Source organism: Leguminivora glycinivorella, chromosome 27 (genome assembly GCF_023078275.1).
Source record: "Leguminivora glycinivorella isolate SPB_JAAS2020 chromosome 27, LegGlyc_1.1, whole genome shotgun sequence".
NCBI lineage: Eukaryota > Metazoa > Arthropoda > Insecta > Lepidoptera > Tortricidae > Leguminivora > Leguminivora glycinivorella.
Window position 1 is genome coordinate 5,629,192 of NC_062997.1, and position 16,869 is coordinate 5,646,060.

Sequence of the window (16,869 nt, forward strand, 5' to 3'; positions counted from 1 at the left end):
GTTTACACTTTTCTTCCCTCTTAGCAGGGAATAAAGCGCCACTTTAATCACTCCTTGCGGAAAAGAAAAGTTCCCTTTCCGAATAGGTGATGTGGAAAATGTATTTTCCTAGAACGGTCCTAATATAGGACTTAATAGTTTAGTCTAAAATACTTAGTGTTAGTAAATTATGACTGTGATTAAGAATAACTATAAGTTATACAATAATTAAATTAGATAAATGTTACTGCCGAATCTCAACCACTGCTTATATTTATATGACATATTTTTACTTACTAATTCAGTAAACATATCGTCACTACTTTTAAAAAATCTCGTATCTCACGCTGCTCCTCAAAGTTAAAACGCAGTAAGTCTATATGCATTCCATACATACTTACTACAATTTTCTTTTCATTGACAGACGAAGATACAAGTTTTTTTAAAAGTAGTGACGATATACATAAGTACATGACCGATTTATAACTATATATACGTATATCACCATAAATATTTTTTTTAATAAGTAATAAACATATTTTGGAATAAAAAAGAAATACCTATAAAAAAATACGGGGGTCGTTCAATAAGTTTTTGGAATCAATGTATAACCCTAAATTATTTGCATCGTAAATTTTTGCACGAATCATAAGCAATGTTTAATGCATGTTAAAGTGTGCTGTACAATGAGCATTTTATAAATAGGTAATAATTGAAATCAAATACGTAATCAATACAATAATACCTTGAATTAGTTTTGTCTAATTTAATTGCAATAATGCTAATATGTAATTCCTATATTGTATGCCCTAGCAGGGTATCATGTACCTACTAAGACCTATGTAAGACCTTTGTACTGATGAACATGATAACAATGAATTTGAATATGCATATGAATAATTTATGATATAGTGGCAATAAGAAAATTCCAAAAGCTTTTTGACCGACCCTTTACAGGCAAGTGAAACATGATACTTAAATCGGTAGCGTATTTCAAAGATTTGTTAATTTAAAAATAAGAGTGAGGCTGGTAGGTTGCCTACAAGGAATTGTGATCAATATTATAATAAAACTACACTTTCGATAATAACCTGTTTTATTTTATTACGCACCAAATACCGTGGACTTCATCTAAATATAAATACAAAGTCAATCATTAAAACAGTGGCCCAACAGTGACAATAACTTTTTTAAAGTATTTCTCGGAACTTAGTACATAGATAGATAGATAGATAGAATGCTCTTTATTGGCACACCTCAGCAAAAAATACAGTGGAGACAAAAAAAATGATTATAAATAGAGGCAGACAACAGGCGGTCTTATCGCTAAAGAGCGATCTCTACCAGACAACCTTTGGGTAGCGGTAACATAGTGTAGATTCTATAGTGTATGTAATAGTGACAGTGACGTTTAAAAATAAAGCACAGTGTGCAGTGATCGGTTTTTTGGATTCGACATGGGGTGAACGACCTCAATCATAATATTAGTATGGATATGCCCCGGGAATCCGGGCTTAATGTTGTTAGAAAAGGCAAAAAAATATGTACAATGTCCACAATGCCAAATGGTTTTATTGCTCAACCAAAAATATAAAGCAACAACATTAACATTATAAACTTAAACTAAAAATAGTACATAACGTAATAGGCCTTACTAACATGCGATTTCATAACCACTATAAATCTCTCCAACAATTTAAAAATGTCTTTTTGTCTCAACTGGTTGCCATGTAAGAGTAAAAAGTTCCTTAGAGATAATTTCGTCGTATCAATATTAACTTTTCTACTTGATATCCCGCGAGGGTGAATCCAAAAAACCGATCACTGATAGTGTGAGAACTCCTCGTCCTCTTTAGGTTTTTTAATGTACAACCTTTCCATGAAAAATTGCAAACACAATTTATTAAAATTCTTATTTTCATCTTAGAATATAAATTAACCAAAGTTATGTTTCTTATCTGTTCACAACACTGAGTAAATGTATGTATTAATAAAACATGATAAATAAATACGAGATATATTATTATAACTCGTATTCACTGTTCGATCCGCAGAATGTGCTCGATAAAAACCCTTTTCCCCCTCACTAGCTCGAAAACACGTGTTTTATCCTTTAATACCAGCTGGTAAAAACGCATTTTATCCACTAGTGGGTAAAGTAATTTGACCTTGAATAGTAGTTTCCTCGCTATAGTGAGGGGAAAAGTTTTGTGTTACACTCGGGTGCAAATGTATTTTACTTCTCGTGTGTTAAAAAACTCGCAAGTTCAGGATTCTATTCTCGAACCACTCGCTTCGCTCGTGGTTTAACTATAGAATCCTTTCACTTGCTCGTTTTTCAATTCCACACTCGGCGTTAAAATTCAACTTTGCCCCTTGTATGACAAATAACTATTAACTCTAATGCTAAAAAAAACGAAGTATAGTCAATTAGTCAGGATTCTATTGTTACACATTTTTGGCATACTAATATAATGCTTACCTACTTATAAACTTTTTTTTGGTAAATATTACAGTGACGATTAATATACATAATGCAATAATAATAGTTATTTGTTATACAAGGGGGCAAAGTTGTATTTTAACGCCGAGTGTGGAATTGAACAACGAGCAAGTGAAAGGATTCTATAGTTGAACCACGAGCGAAGCGAGTGGTTCGAAAATAGAATCTTGAACTTGCGAGTTTTTTAACACACGAGAAGTAAAATACATTTGCACCCGAGTGTAACACAAAACTTTTCCCTTCACTGTAGCGAGGAAACTACAACGCAAAAAATGCGTTTATCACTGCTTCCAGTAGTTCCACAGGTGGTAAATCATCTTTATTACTAGATTCACCTACTTTTATCAATTTTAAAGCAGTTAATTTGACTTTATTCAAGGTCAAATTACTTTACCCACTAGTGGATAAAATGCGTTTTTACCCGCTGGTATTAAAGGACAAAACACGTGTTTCCGAGCTAGTGAGGGGAAAAAAATAAACACGAACCTTTTTCATAAGAAATACCACATGTGATTGAAACCGTTTTCAATGTGATTGAAACCACTTTTTATGAGCGTCAATTAATAATTATCTACATTAAAATTGAGATTAATGAGCATTTATTTAGTTGATCGAAATACCTATAACTACAAATGATTTAAAATCTTCCTAGCTACCGAAATGAGCTCAAAATCCTAAAAGGCTATGGCTAAGGCCTCAAAATTACTAAAACTTGGTCCTAAATCTCTAGTAAAAGACGTATACGTGATTAGAAGTCACACAGTGGTTTTGAATAGCATCTTCTCTTCTTTGTCGTATCCTCATGGCTGAGGGACGTGACGAATGTGGACGCTCTTCACCAGTTGTCTCCACGCCACTCGATCCTGGGCCCGGTGCATGCTAGCCTGCAGAGTGGTCTTTGTCACAGACGTTATTCTGTCTGCCCAACGCTTGCCCATGCTTCCACTTCTTCGCTTCCTTGCCATGCGTCCCGTGATTGTGAGCTTCTCTAGACTATCTGGTGCGGTCCTGCTCAGATGGCCGAAGAAACCCAGCACACGTTGGGTGCAAATAGTGGAGAGTCGCGAATAGCATCAAATGGGGTGAAAAGGAATGGCGGCGGTGAATAAGGACGAAATTGATAATGTCATATTTCTGCCAGTTTCTTCATAAAGTACTACAGAAATTGTGTCATATCCTCCCATTGAAATTGCAAACCCAATGACCGAAGATCGCAACCCAATGACCTGATTCAACAAATTTCCCTGGTTGTACAGCGAATCCTGGTTGTCAAGTGAATGCCGTGGAAATGAGAGCGTTAAGAAGCATGGGTGGTGTGAAGTTGAGTGATAGGATCAGAAATAGCGTGATAAGAGAGAAGTGTGGAGTGGATGTAGATGTGGTGACAAAGATTGAGATGGGTATGTTAAGGTGGTTCGGGGATGGATGAGAGGAGAGTAACGAAGAAAGTATATGAAAAAAGAGTGGAAGGGTCAGTTGGTAGTGGAAGACCTAGGCGAACTTTTCTTGTTCAAATCGGGGAAATATTGCAAAAAGGCCAGGTCAGAAGTACTCGAAACCGACGAGCGTGTATGAGAAACGTTATGAAAGTGTGTGAAGCGAAAGTGATTTGTCAGGATCGTAGTAAATGGAAATCCGTGATCTCTGCCTACCCCTCTGGGAAACAGGCGTGATTGTATGTATGTATGTATGTATGTACAGCGAGGTAACGCGGCCAGTGTCATGGGAACATTTGGGCCAGCTACGGTCCGGGGTGGCACCATAGGATAGTTTATAGTGTTTACACATTGGACACCGCGTACCCGACACTCGGGCACTCGTAAACTTTACTCAGATACCCGGTAGTCGGGCAAGAGCTATAAACCTTCACGCGACGCCAAAGTACCCGACAGTCGGGCAAGCTTTGCATCTTCGCTACCTCAGGGCTGCCACTGCCTGTCTTCTGATTATTATGTACTTATGTGGTCGAAAAGTTGGCACAGTTGATTATTATATTTTATTACTTCACTTTGTATTTTTATTTACTTTACCTAACGCGATTACAAAATAAAAATTCTTATTAGTTGGTTACGTTACATTGCATACACGGGTATGTATCAATAGGAGTTAGAATTTTCGTAAATCGTACAACCTAATTTGAAATGAATAAATGTTCATGATTTGGTTTTGTGTGTTTTTATTCATTTCCTGCTGCCCACTGGATGCATTGTGATAATTAATAAAACGGAAAACCTAAACACATGAGACAGCAGATTTAATTTTATGCACGTATACGAAAGTTACTTGGCACAGCCCTGAGCGTCCGCCGCTTGCCCGACTAGCGGGTTCGCGGCGTGCGGCACTGAGTTGCACGTCGTTGCCCGACTAGCGAGTACTGTCGGTTTCTGGGGTATTGTTCCAAACTTTGCCTGGTTGCGAAAGTGTTAAGTTTGACAAAGCCTGTTGCGGATTACTTAAAATAAAAATAAAATAAAATAAATATTGTGGACACCTTACACAGATCAACTTAGCCCCAAACTAAGCAAAGCTTGTACTATGGGTGCTAAGCGACGATATACATACTTAAATAGATAAATACATACTTCATTTGTTAACCCCCGACACACCTCGGACACTGGCGATCAAATACATGAAAGTGGCGCGTTCCTACGCACACAGTCTAAGCTCGTGTAGGTGAACGCGTACCATGCTTGTATGAGTGACATATGACAGGTCGACTGTTCGCGTTTTTGACAGGCGGTTACTGTAAGGTAACCGAGAGGGGGTGGGCGGCACTTTCAGCGGGGAGCGGGAGTGGCCATACTGTTCGATAGTACTCTTTATTATACTGTGCCCCCGACGCAAAAACGAAGGGGTGTTATAAGTTTGACGTGTCTGTCTGTCTGTCTGTCTGTCTGTTTGTCTGTCTGTCTGTGTGTGTGTCTGTCTGTGGCATCGTAGCTCCCGAACAGATGAACCGATTTAGATTTAGTTTTTTTGTCTGAAAGCTGAGTTAGTCGGGAGTGTTCTTAGCCATGTTTCATGAAAATCGGTCTACTATGTCGCGGTCGGGGCTTTTTTCAAAAATTTTAATTTTCTGGTTAGGTTATTGTTGGTATGGTTTTTGGGTTTGGTTATCACTTTGGCTTTTTTTTATTGTATTTTTTTTAACCCTGAATAAATTATGTAAAGTTTATACCCTTGTTAAAAAGGCAGGTCGTCCTGGTCGTCATTGTCTTGCGTGTGTAATGCAGCAAGTATCAAAGCCTGCGCGGGCGCCGCGAAAACCGCGGGCAGTTGTGCTAGCGCCGGCAACTTGCACGCCGCTGCCGCGCCCCACCCTGTATATAATAATCATATTGGTGAATCAACTTTTTTTTTGTTATTGCCATGGTTACGGTCCCCTGAGTCACGCTGGTTTTATGCAAAATTATGCTACTTAAACTATGCAAACATGCATTTTTCTGGTGTTAACAAGCCCTTTCCTTAATTTGCCACCTACAAACATGGACTACATGCATGCTTGCATAATTTCAGTAGCATAATTTTGCAAAAAAAAACCAGCGTGACTCAGTGGACCGTAACCATGGCAATAACAGGCAAGAAAAAGTTGATTCACCCATATACATAATTGGACATACTTTTGCAAACAGGAACCTAATCAACCGATGATTTTTTTTAAAACGATCTTTAAGCGATCGAGGTAAATAAAAGTATACAGTACATTAAGTAAGTATATTTCAATGACTTAATTACGGTATTTCAGATGATGTTTGTCTCCCATCTATGTATATCGTGCTATCTCTGTCACTCTCAAAAAAGCTCGTCTTCCACCTATAAAGTGATATAATCGATAACAAAATGTTTTGTAACACTAGACTGATTGCGACAGTCTAAAATTCCGGGCTATAACGGCTCAGCCACGACATTGGTCTAAGCGCGGCAGCGGTGAGCGGAGGCCATACATTGGAGCGAGACACAGCGATGGGACTTTCCATTCGCACGTATGGCTGAGGTATAGGCACAATCTATTATACAATTCAGTGAACGAGCAGGCACAACTCTATTATACAATGTATAATTCAGTGAACGAGCAGGCACAACTCTATTATACAATGTATAATTCAGTAAACAAGCAGGCACAACTCTATTATACAATGTATAAATCAGTGAACGAGCAGGCACAACTCTATTATACAATGTATAAGTAGCGGCGTGTAGCGTACCTTGGTCTAGTGCTTTAGGCACAGCCACGAGAGCTATAAGCCTGGCGCTAGCTACTCCGCACCATCGCGCGTAAGCCGCGCAAGCGCCCGCGCTGAGCGCTAGCCAGCACACCTCTGTAAACAATAATCACACACATTTATTCATAATATTCTTAAAATATTACCTGTCAACAACAGGGAATAAATTATTATGTACTAGCTTTTGCCTGCGGCTTCGCTCGCGTTAGAAAGAGACCAAAAGTAGCCTATGTCACTCTCCATCCCTTCAACTATCTCCACTTAAAAAAATCACGTCAATTCGTCACTCCGTTTTGCCGTGAAAGACGCACAAACAAACAGACACACACACTTTCCCATTTATAATATTAGTATGGATCACCAATTCATCACATTATTTACAATGGGTAATAAAATTATTAACATCTATAAAATTAAGCGTCAATATTACAATAAAAAAATTAAAACGAGACCGAGAAATATTAAAATTTTGCGCTAAAAAAATAAATAAAAACCGGCCAAGAGCGTGTCGGGCCACGCTCAGTGTAGGGTTCCGTAGTTTTCCGTATTTTTCTCAAAAACTACTGAACCTATCAAGTTCAAAACAATTTTCCTAGAAAGTCTTTATAAAGTTCTACTTTTGTTATTTTTTTTATATTTTTTAAACATATGGTTCAAAAGTTAGAGGGGGGGGGACGCACTTTTTTTTCCTTTAGGAGTGATTATTTCCGAAAATATTAATACTATCAAAAAACAATCTTAGTAAACCCTTATTCATTTTTAAATACCTATCCAACAATATATCACACATTGGGGTTGGAATGAAAAAAAATATCAGCCCCCACTTTACATGTAGGGGGGGTACCCTAATAAAACATTTTTTTCCATTTTTTATTTTTGCACTTTGTTGGCGTGATTAATATACATATTGATACCAAATTTCAGCTTTTTAGTGCTAACGGTTACTGAGATTATCCGCGGACGGACGGACGGACGGCCGGACGGACGGACGGACGGACGGACGGACGGACGGACGGACAGACAGACATGGCGAAACTATAAGGGTTCCTAGTTGACTACGGAACCCTAAAAAAGTACTTTTATTTTGGTCGCTCTACCGCGAAAACGCGCGTTGCCTCGGTCGAGGCAAGTCTTCATTAGCCGCCCTTAGATATTGCATAAGTAGGCGTTTTCTACTTTCAAATACAAAAACGCGTGTAGATATTAGGTCAGTTAACAGTCTAGTTTACGAACTGGTAATACCAGAGTTGACTCGTAATCAAGCACGGTGTGATTACGGAATGAGATCTCGCCGAGATCGGGGCCCAGGCGAGATCTCGGTAATTAATGATAACAATACTGCGAGATCTCGCCAATAGGCTACTAGATTCGTATCGAATTTAGCACATTAAGTTATTGTTTTCTGTAGTATTTGACTTAAGAAATCAATATCTATAGCTTGCGGGGATTAAAAGTGCGTGATGACTGCGTACCTATTGTCGTATGTTTTTTTTTTAATTATGAACTCCGAAAACGGTGTTGGCCATTGGAGTGACGTCACATAATTCAAATCAACTATGGAAATTAGAGGTACTAATCTAATCTCCATAGAAGCAACCTCTATTGTACCAGGGGCGGCTCACTCCGCGATCCTATCGCCGCGCTACAAGTACATCCTGGCGGCCGCGAGTTCGCGGCCTACTCAGGAGTGGCGCGCATTCTCACGGAATGCACGTTCGCACTTTCTATTGTTACTTTACGTCGCGAGGTTTTTTAAGCGATGTCCGCGAGTGGAATGGCTAATAATACTTAGTTAAATAGACATATTGAATAAAATAAATACCAAAAGACATTCTTATACAGATCTACTACTGATTAAGTCCCACGGAAAAGTTCAATAAGGCTTGTGATGTTGGAACCTTGAACAAAAATATATAAATACAGCGTATATACCTAGAAAGTACTCAAGACTTGAATATAATAGTATAACATTTAATGTGAGTATTAATTAGTTTGGATCCATTGGTAACCCTATCACCGGACGCCGCGCACGTGCGGCTCGTTTCTTTGTAAGAATGTTGTAGGTATTTAAAAAGGCGGCATTTCGGAAACATCAAAGCAGTGGGCCTTCTGTACTTGTACTATTATATATTCTGTGATTGTACTAAAATTCATAGTCTGTTTATTTTTGCAAATGATCACAAATATCACTGTCTAACGGCTCAGCCACGACATTGGTCTAAGCGCGACAGCGGTGAGCGGCGGCCATACATTGGAGCGAGACACAGCGATGGGACTTTTCATTCGCACGTATGGCTGCCGCTCACCGCTGTCGCGCTTAGACCAATGACGTGGCTGGGCCGTAAGGATAAAAAACCGCCTTCAAAAATAAGCGCGTTACAAAACACGGAGAAACTAAAAAGCCAAAAATAATAAACCTTTCAATTCAGATTTCTTATCGTATTGCAATAAGCTAAACATCCAAATTATAAACAAATCAATTATTTTTGTAGTCGGTACCAGACCTGTTCGTCGCCTTGCTATTGCCTGTTTGCCCCACCCAACCATACACAGGCTGGTACCGACTCCAAAAATAATTGATTTGTTTATAATTTGGATGTTTAGCTTATTGCAATACGATAAGAAATCTGAATTGAAAGGTTTATTATTTTTGGCTTTTTAGTTTCTCCGTGTTTTGTAACGCGCTTATTTTTGAAGGCGGTTTTATTTTTTGTTAAAAAGTTTATTTATTTGTTGATTTTTAGTGGTTCCTAGTGATATTATATGTATCAGTCCGAATACATGTACAGTAGTGAAAGAATTATCCTTTAACTCCTAACCATTGAGGAGTTGACCTTCCATCATCAGCTCAGTTGATTTTTAGTGGTTCCTAGTGATATTATATGTATCAGTCCGAATACATGTACAGTAGTGAAAGAATTATCCTTAAACTCCTAACCATTGAGGAGTTGACCTTCCATCATCAGCTCAGTTGATTTTTAGTGGTTCCTAGTGTTATTATATGTATCAGTCCGAATACATGTACAGTAGTGAAAGAATTATCCTTTAACTCCTAACCATTGAGGAGTTGACCTTCCATCATCAGCTCAGTTGATTTTTAGTGGTTCCTAGTGATATTATATGTATCAGTCCGAATACATATACAGTAGTGAAAGAATTATCCTTAAACTCCTAACCATTGAGGAGTTGACCTTCCATCATCAGCTCAGCCACATAAAATTACTACCATCAGACGTAAATACTGGTGTACCTTTGAAAAATAGACTAAAAACATTACATGTGCCTATAACATTTGAAGAGTTCCCTCGATTTCTCCAGGATTCCATCATCAGACCCTGACTTGGTGCCAATGGGACCATCTCGGGGTTATACCGGTTCGATCAAAAAAAAAATTTTGAAAATCGGTCCACGATTCTCGGAGATATCGAGTAACATACATACAAAAAAATAATAAAAAAAAAAACATTCAGTCGAATTGAGAACCTCCTCCTTTTTTGAAGTCGGTTAAAAATAGTAAGAATGATAGGCATTGTGAAACAAACATTTGTTTTCTGTGTAGTCCGTGAGAGTAACTTACCTACTAACGTAGCTAGCACATCTCCCGCCAACAACCCGCTCTCAGCCGAGTGCAACCATTCGCAACACTAAACGTACCTACACCAAAGAGGATCGAGTATTCTAGAGTTACTGTCGAAGTAAAATGTGTAATCACAGTGCATAGACTGCCATCTCTTGACACAGGCTTAAAACTTTTAAACCTCAGTTTTGACAATTTGGCCCATATTCTTAGCTTGATATGTGTTAAAATGTCAAATATTAATTTTAGCGCCATCTAGCTGAGCGTACCCCAAAGGTGTAACGCCATCTAGGTCACCGTACCTTTTTTCTGTATGGTACTGAGGTACGTTTTTTTCTTAGACTTTATCTGTCTATACGGAGTTATATATGTCTTTGGCCTACACTAACGCCAGTGCGGCCAGACGGACTGCGCACTCTTACCAGAGACAAACCTCGGACAATGGCGATCAAATATATGAAAGAGGCGCGTTCCTACGCACATAGTCTAAGCTCGTGTAGGCGACCGCGTACCATGCTTGTGTGAGTGAGATAAGACAGGTCGACTGGTCGCGTTCTTGACAGGCGGTAACTGGGCGGCACTTTCAGCGGGGAGCGGGAGTGGCCATACTGTACGATAGTACTCTTTATTATAGGTGTGTCAGAGTTGACCATAATGACTTACCTACTAGCAAAGTAGCTAGCACATCTCCCGCCAACAATCCGCCCTCTGCCGAGTGCAGCCGTTCACAGCACTCTGCGTACACTAACGCCAGTGCGGCTAATCGGACTGCGCACTCTTGCCGCATAGGGGTCGTCGCGCAGCCGAATGTGAACGGGATAAGTGTACGCAGGGTCGTGGAGAGGACCTCGCTTAGGGGGGGAATGCTGGTGCGGCCACACTAGGGGGGGTAAGTAAAAGAAAATTATTATGGGTGAATCAACTTTTTCTTGCCTATTATTGACATGGTTACGGTCCCCTGAGTCACGATGGTTTTATGCAATATTACGCTACTTAAACTATGCAAACATGCATTTTTTTTATTACTTTTTTTTTTATAAATGGGCTTACTGTTGGCCACAGACTAGCCAAAGGCAAAGACGTGGCCTACGATGGAGTGAGCTCGCCCAGAAGATGCCTGTTCACTCTTGATTTGAAGGTTGCCGGGTTATATGAGCTCGGAAATATAGCCGCCGGCAAGGAATTCCACTCCTTGGCAGTGCGCATAAGAAAACTGTGGTACAAACATGGACTACATGCATGCCTGCATAATTGCAGTAGCATAATTTTGCATAAAACCTGACCGTGACTCAGGGGACCGTAACCATGGCAACAAGAGGCAAGAAAAAGTTGATTCATCCAGATATAAAAAAGAGTGGCACTATATTATCAAGAGTTAGGATAAAAAGATGGTCTACACTACAGTTACCACACTTATGACGAAGAATTGACAAAAGTTGACTGGTAGAGAATGCCATGTAGCATTAAGTTCGCCTTTTGTAACTGTATATTTTTACTGTGCAATAAAGTTTAAATAAATAAATAATAAATAAAAGTTGAAAAAAAAAAAACTCTATTTCATTTCATTTCTCTTTTAAAATCAAGGTCCGTAAACCGCAGCTCTGCAGCTTTTTAACCCCCGACGCAAAAACGAAGGGGTGTTATAAGTTTGACGTGTCTGTCTGTGTGTATGTCTGTCTGCCTGTCTGTCTGTCTGTTTGTCTGTCTGTCTGTCTGTGTGTGTGTCTGTCTGTGGCATCGTAGCTCCCGAACGGATGAACCGATTTTGATTTAGTTTTTTTTGTCTGAAAGCTGAGTTAGTCGGGAGTGTTCTTAGCCATGTTTCATGAAAATCGGTCCACTATGTCGCGGTCGGGGGTTTTTTCAAAATTTTAATTTTGTGGTTAGGTTATAGTAACTGCAATTGGAGTCACAATTTAACTCAAAAACAATTAAGGGATTTTAGACCCCTATAATAAATATTTGCGCATTTCCAGTTTTCTTGTCGATTTCTATATCGTGTCATTCACGACGACTTTCAGTAAATAAATAACCAATAGAAATGTTTATTTGTATTGTTTTTGCGTATTAAACAAACAAACATATTACCTATCAATCTATCTATCAATAATACCAAAGAGGATCGAGTATTATAGAGAGTTACTATCAAAGTAAAATGTGTAACACAGTGCATAGACTGCCATCTCTTGACATAGGCGTAAAACTTTTGAACCTCAGTTTTGACAATTTGGCCAATATTCTTAGCTTGATATGTGTTAAAATGCCAAATATTAATATTAGCGCCATCTACCTGAGCGTACCCCAAAGGTGTAATGCCATCTAGGCCACCTTACCTTTTTCTGTATGGTACTGAGTACGTTTTTTTCTTAGATTGCATCTGTCTAATACGGAGTTATATATGTCTTTTAGGCTTGTGCCGTTTCGTTCGTTGATCGGAGCGCTCCGATCTCGTTCAATCGTGGGAGCGATTGAACGAGATTCGCTCTTTTAGGTCTTTTGCTCATTTAGTTCAGCCAGACCAGCGACCACTGCGGTCGGAAAGATCAGAACGAATGGGACCGAATAGTGTCAAAATGATACGAATAGTCCACAGATAGTAACATTCCGGGCCGAAAGGTTGTAAGTAACCGAAGTTTAATATGAAAACTTGACTTTTTTTGTTGCTCTGCTAAGTAGCTCTCGCTCTCGGTCGGCGCAGTCACACACTCGTTCTCGATCCAAACCGCTCGCGCTCGCCGATCCTATACTGAACTAAATGAGCAAAGACCGATTCTCAGACCACGGAAAGATTCAGTTCATTTCGGTCATTGATGGGATTTTATTCCTAACAGTTCATAGTTCGTGAACGACACAAGCCTAATGTCTTTGGTAATACGTACAAGAATCAAGGCACTCAGTGGCGTGGCTAGGAGAGAGGCTGTGTAGCTTGCGGCGGCAGGGAGCGCGGCCCGCGGCGCGAGGGCTAGTGACAACCATCCGCAACCGGAACCCACTGATGATAGCAGTGCGCTGATAATACGTACAAGTATCAAGGCACTCAGTGGCGTGGCTAGGAGAGAGGCTGTGTAGCTAGCGGCGGCAGGGAGCGCGGCCCGCGGCGCGAGGGCTAGCGACAACCATCCGCAACCGGACCCCACTGATGATAGCAGTGCGCTGATAATACGTACAAGTATCAAGGCACTCAGTGGCGTGGCTAGGAGAGAGGCTGTGTAGCTAGCGGCGGCAGGGAGCGCGGCCCGCGGCGCGAGGGCTAGTGACAACCATCCGCACCCGGACCCCACTGATGATAGCAGTGCGCTGATAATACGTACAAGAATCAAGGCACTCAGTGGCGTGGCTAGGAGAGAGGCTGTGTAGCTAGCGGCGGCAGGGAGCGTGGCCCGCGGCGCGAGGGCTAGTGACAACCATCCGCAACCGGACCCCACTGATGATAGCAGTGCGCTGATAATACGTACAAGAATCAAGGCACTCAGTGGCGTGGCTAGGAGAGAGGCTGTGTAGCTAGCGGCGGCAGGGAGCGCGCCCGCGGCGCGAGGGCTAGTGACAACCATCCGCACCCGGACCCCACTGATGATAGCAGTGCGCTGATAATACGTACAAGAATCAAGGCACTCAGTGGCGTGGCTAGGAGAGAGGCTGTGTAGCTAGCGGCGGCAGGGAGCGCGGCCCGCGGCGCGAGGGCTAGTGACAACCATCCGCACCCGGACCCCACTGATGATAGCAGTGCGCTGATAATACGTACAAGAATCAAGGCACTCAGTGGCGTGGCTAGGAGAGAGGCTGTGTAGCTTGCGGCGGCAGGGAGCGCGGCCCGCGGCGCGAGGGCTAGTGACAACCATCCGCACCCGGACCCCACTGATGATAGCAGTGCGCTGATAATACGTACAAGAATCAAGGCACTCAGTGGCGTGGCTAGGAGAGAGGCTGTGTAGCTAGCGGCGGCAGGGAGTGCGGCCCGCGGCGCGAGGGCTAGTGACAACCTCCCGCAACCGGACCCCACTGATGATAGCAGTGCGCTGATAATACGTACAAGAATCAAGGCACTCAGTGGCGTGGCTAGGAGAGAGGCTGTGTAGCTTGCGGCGGCAGGGAGCGCGGCCCGCGGCGCGAGGGCTAGTGACAACCATCCGCACCCGGACCCCACTGATGATAGCAGTGCGCTGATAATACGTACAAGAATCAAGGCACTCAGTGGCGTGGCTAGGAGAGAGGCTGTGTAGCTAGCGGCGGCAGGGAGCGCGGCCCGCGGCGCGAGGGCTAGTGACAACCATCCGCACCCGGACCCCACTGATGATAGCAGTGCGCTGATAATACGTACAAGAATCAAGGCACTCAGTGGCGTGGCTAGGAGAGAGGCTGTGTAGCTAGCGGCGGCAGGGAGTGCGGCCCGCGGCGCGAGGGCTAGTGACAACCACCCGCAACCGGACCCCACTGATGACAGCAGTGCGCTGATAATACGTACAAGAATCAAGGCACTCAGTGGCGTGGCTAGGAGAGAGGCTGTGTAGCTAGCGGCGGCAGGGAGTGCGGCCCGCGGCGCGAGGGCTAGTGACAACCACCCGCAACCGGACCCCACTGATGATAGCAGTGCGCTGATAATACGTACAAGAATCAAGGCACTCAGTGGCGTGGCTAGGAGAGAGGCTGTGTAGCTAGCGGCGGCAGGGAGTGCGGCCCGCGGCGCGAGGGCTAGTGACAACCTCCCGCAACCGGACCCCACTGATGATAGCAGTGCGCTGATAATACGTACAAGAATCAAGGCACTCAGTGGCGTGGCTAGGAGAGAGGCTGTGTAGCTAGCGGCGGCAGGGAGTGCGGCCCGCGGCGCCAGGGCTAGTGACAACCATCCGCAACCGGACCCCACTGATGATAGCAGTGCGCTGATAATACGTACAAGAATCAAGGCACTCAGTGGCGTGGCTAGGAGAGAGGCTGTGTAGCTAGCAGCGGCAGGGAGTGCGGCCCGCGGCGCGAGGGCTAGTGACAACCATCCGCAACCGGAACCCACTGATGATAGCAGTGCGCTGATAATACGTACAAGAATCAAGGCACTCAGTGGCGTGGCTAGGAGAGAGGCTGTGTAGCTAGCGGCGGCAGGGAGCGCGGCCCGCGGCGCCAGGGCTAGCGACAACCATCCGCAACCGGACCCCACTGATGATAGCAGTGCGCTGATAATACGTACAAGTATCAAGGCACTCAGTGGCGTGGCTAGGAGAGAGGCTGTGTAGCTAGCGGCGGCAGGGAGCGCGGCCCGCGGCGCGAGGGCTAGCGACAACCATCCGCAACCGGACCCCACTGATGATAGCAGTGCGCTGATAATACGTACAAGAATTAAGGCACTCAGTGGCGTGGCTAGGAGAGAGGCTGTGTAGCTTGCGGCGGCAGGGAGCGCGGCCCGCGGCGCGAGGGCTAGTGACAACCATCCGCAACCGGACCCCACTGATGATAGCACTGCGCTGATAATACGTACAAGAATCAAAGCACTCAGTGGCGTAGCTAGGAGAGAGGCTGTGTAGCTTGCGGCGGCAGGGAGCGCGGCCCGCGGCGCCAGGGCTAGTGACAACCACCCGCAACCGGACCCCACTGATGATAGCAGTGCGCTGATAATACGTACAAGAATCAAAGCACTCAGTGGCGTAGCTAGGAGAGAGGCTGTGTAGCTTGCGGCGGCAGGGAGCGCGGCCCGCGGCGCGAGGGTTAGTGACAACCATCCGCAACCGGAACCCACTGATGATAGCAGTGCGCTGATAATACGTACAAGTATCAAGGCACTCAGTGGCGTAGCTAGGAGAGAGGCTGTGTAGCTAGCGGCGGCAGGGAGCGCGGCCCGCGGCGCGAGGGCTAGTGACAACCATCCGCAACCGGACCCCACTGATGATAGCAGTGCGCTGATAATACGTACAAGTATCAAGGCACTCAGTGGCGTGGCTAGGAGAGAGGCTGTGTAGCTTGCTGCGGCAGGGAGCGCGGCCCGCGGCGCGAGGGCTAGTGACAACCATCCGCACCCGGAACCCACTGATGATAGCAGTGCGCTGATAATACGTACAAGTATCAAGGCACTCAGTGGCGTGGCTAGGAGAGAGGCTGTGTAGCTTGCGGCGGCAGGGAGCGCGGCCCGCGGCGCGAGGGCTAGTGACAACCATCCGCACCCGGACCCCACTGATGATAGCAGTGCGCTGATAATACGTACAAGTATCAAGGCACTCAGTGGCGTGGCTAGGAGAGAGGCTGTGTAGCTTGCGGCGGCAGGGAGCGCGGCCCGCGGCGCGAGGGCTAGTGACAACCATCCGCACCCGGAACCCACTGATGATAGCAGTGCGCTGATAATACGTACAAGTATCAAGGCACTCAGTGGCGTGGCTAGGAGAGAGGCTGTGTAGCTAGCGGCGGCAGGGAGCGCGGCCCGCGGCGCGAGGGCTAGTGACAACCATCCGCAACCGGACCCCACTGATGATAGCAGTGCGCTGATAATACGTACAAGAATCAAAGCACTCAGTGGCGTAGCTAGGAGAGAGGCTGTGTAGCTTGCGGCGGCAGGGAGCGCGGCCCGCGGCGCCAGGGCTAGTGACAACCACCCGCAACCGGAC

The 16,869-nt window shown here is 44.2% G+C and overlaps 1 protein-coding gene across 3 annotated transcripts; it reads right to left on the reverse strand.

Annotated features, from left to right (window-relative positions):
• Nucleotides 1–2,922: 2,922 nt before the first annotated feature.
• Nucleotides 2,923–13,764, reverse strand: LOC125240334. Of its 3 annotated transcripts, none has more exons than XM_048148228.1 (5): nucleotides 13,306–13,764; nucleotides 10,946–11,162; nucleotides 6,688–6,801; nucleotides 5,661–5,802; nucleotides 2,923–3,366 (listed from the first exon to the last, which is right to left on the reverse strand). In XM_048148228.1, the coding sequence occupies exons 2-4, from the start codon at nucleotides 11,067–11,069 to the stop codon at nucleotides 5,666–5,668; spliced, it is 375 nt and encodes a 124-aa protein (XP_048004185.1). In that variant the 5' UTR covers nucleotides 11,070–11,162; nucleotides 13,306–13,764; the 3' UTR covers nucleotides 2,923–3,366; nucleotides 5,661–5,665. The 3 variants fall into 3 exon arrangements, with proteins under 3 accessions (XP_048004185.1, XP_048004183.1, XP_048004184.1); XM_048148226.1 differs by having other exon boundaries at nucleotides 13,162–13,764; XM_048148227.1 differs by lacking the exon at nucleotides 2,923–3,366 and having other exon boundaries at nucleotides 5,549–5,802; nucleotides 13,162–13,764.
• Nucleotides 13,765–16,869: the final 3,105 nt, after the last annotated feature.

What these genes read in the sequence shown, in the direction of transcription:
- LOC125240334 (XM_048148228.1), bottom strand. Translation starts at nt 11,069, where the DNA reads ATGCGGCAAGAGTGCGCAGTCCGATTAGCCGCACTGGCGTTAGTGTAC. An exon ending in GCTAGCTACTTTGCTAGTAG is followed by an intron (nt 6,802 to 10,945) that starts GTAAGTCATTAT and finishes TATTGTTTACAG; the next exon opens with AGGTGTGCTGGCTAGCGCTC. An exon ending in GCCTAAAGCACTAGACCAAG is followed by an intron (nt 5,803 to 6,687) that starts GTACGCTACACG and finishes TATTATATACAG; the next exon opens with GGTGGGGCGCGGCAGCGGCG.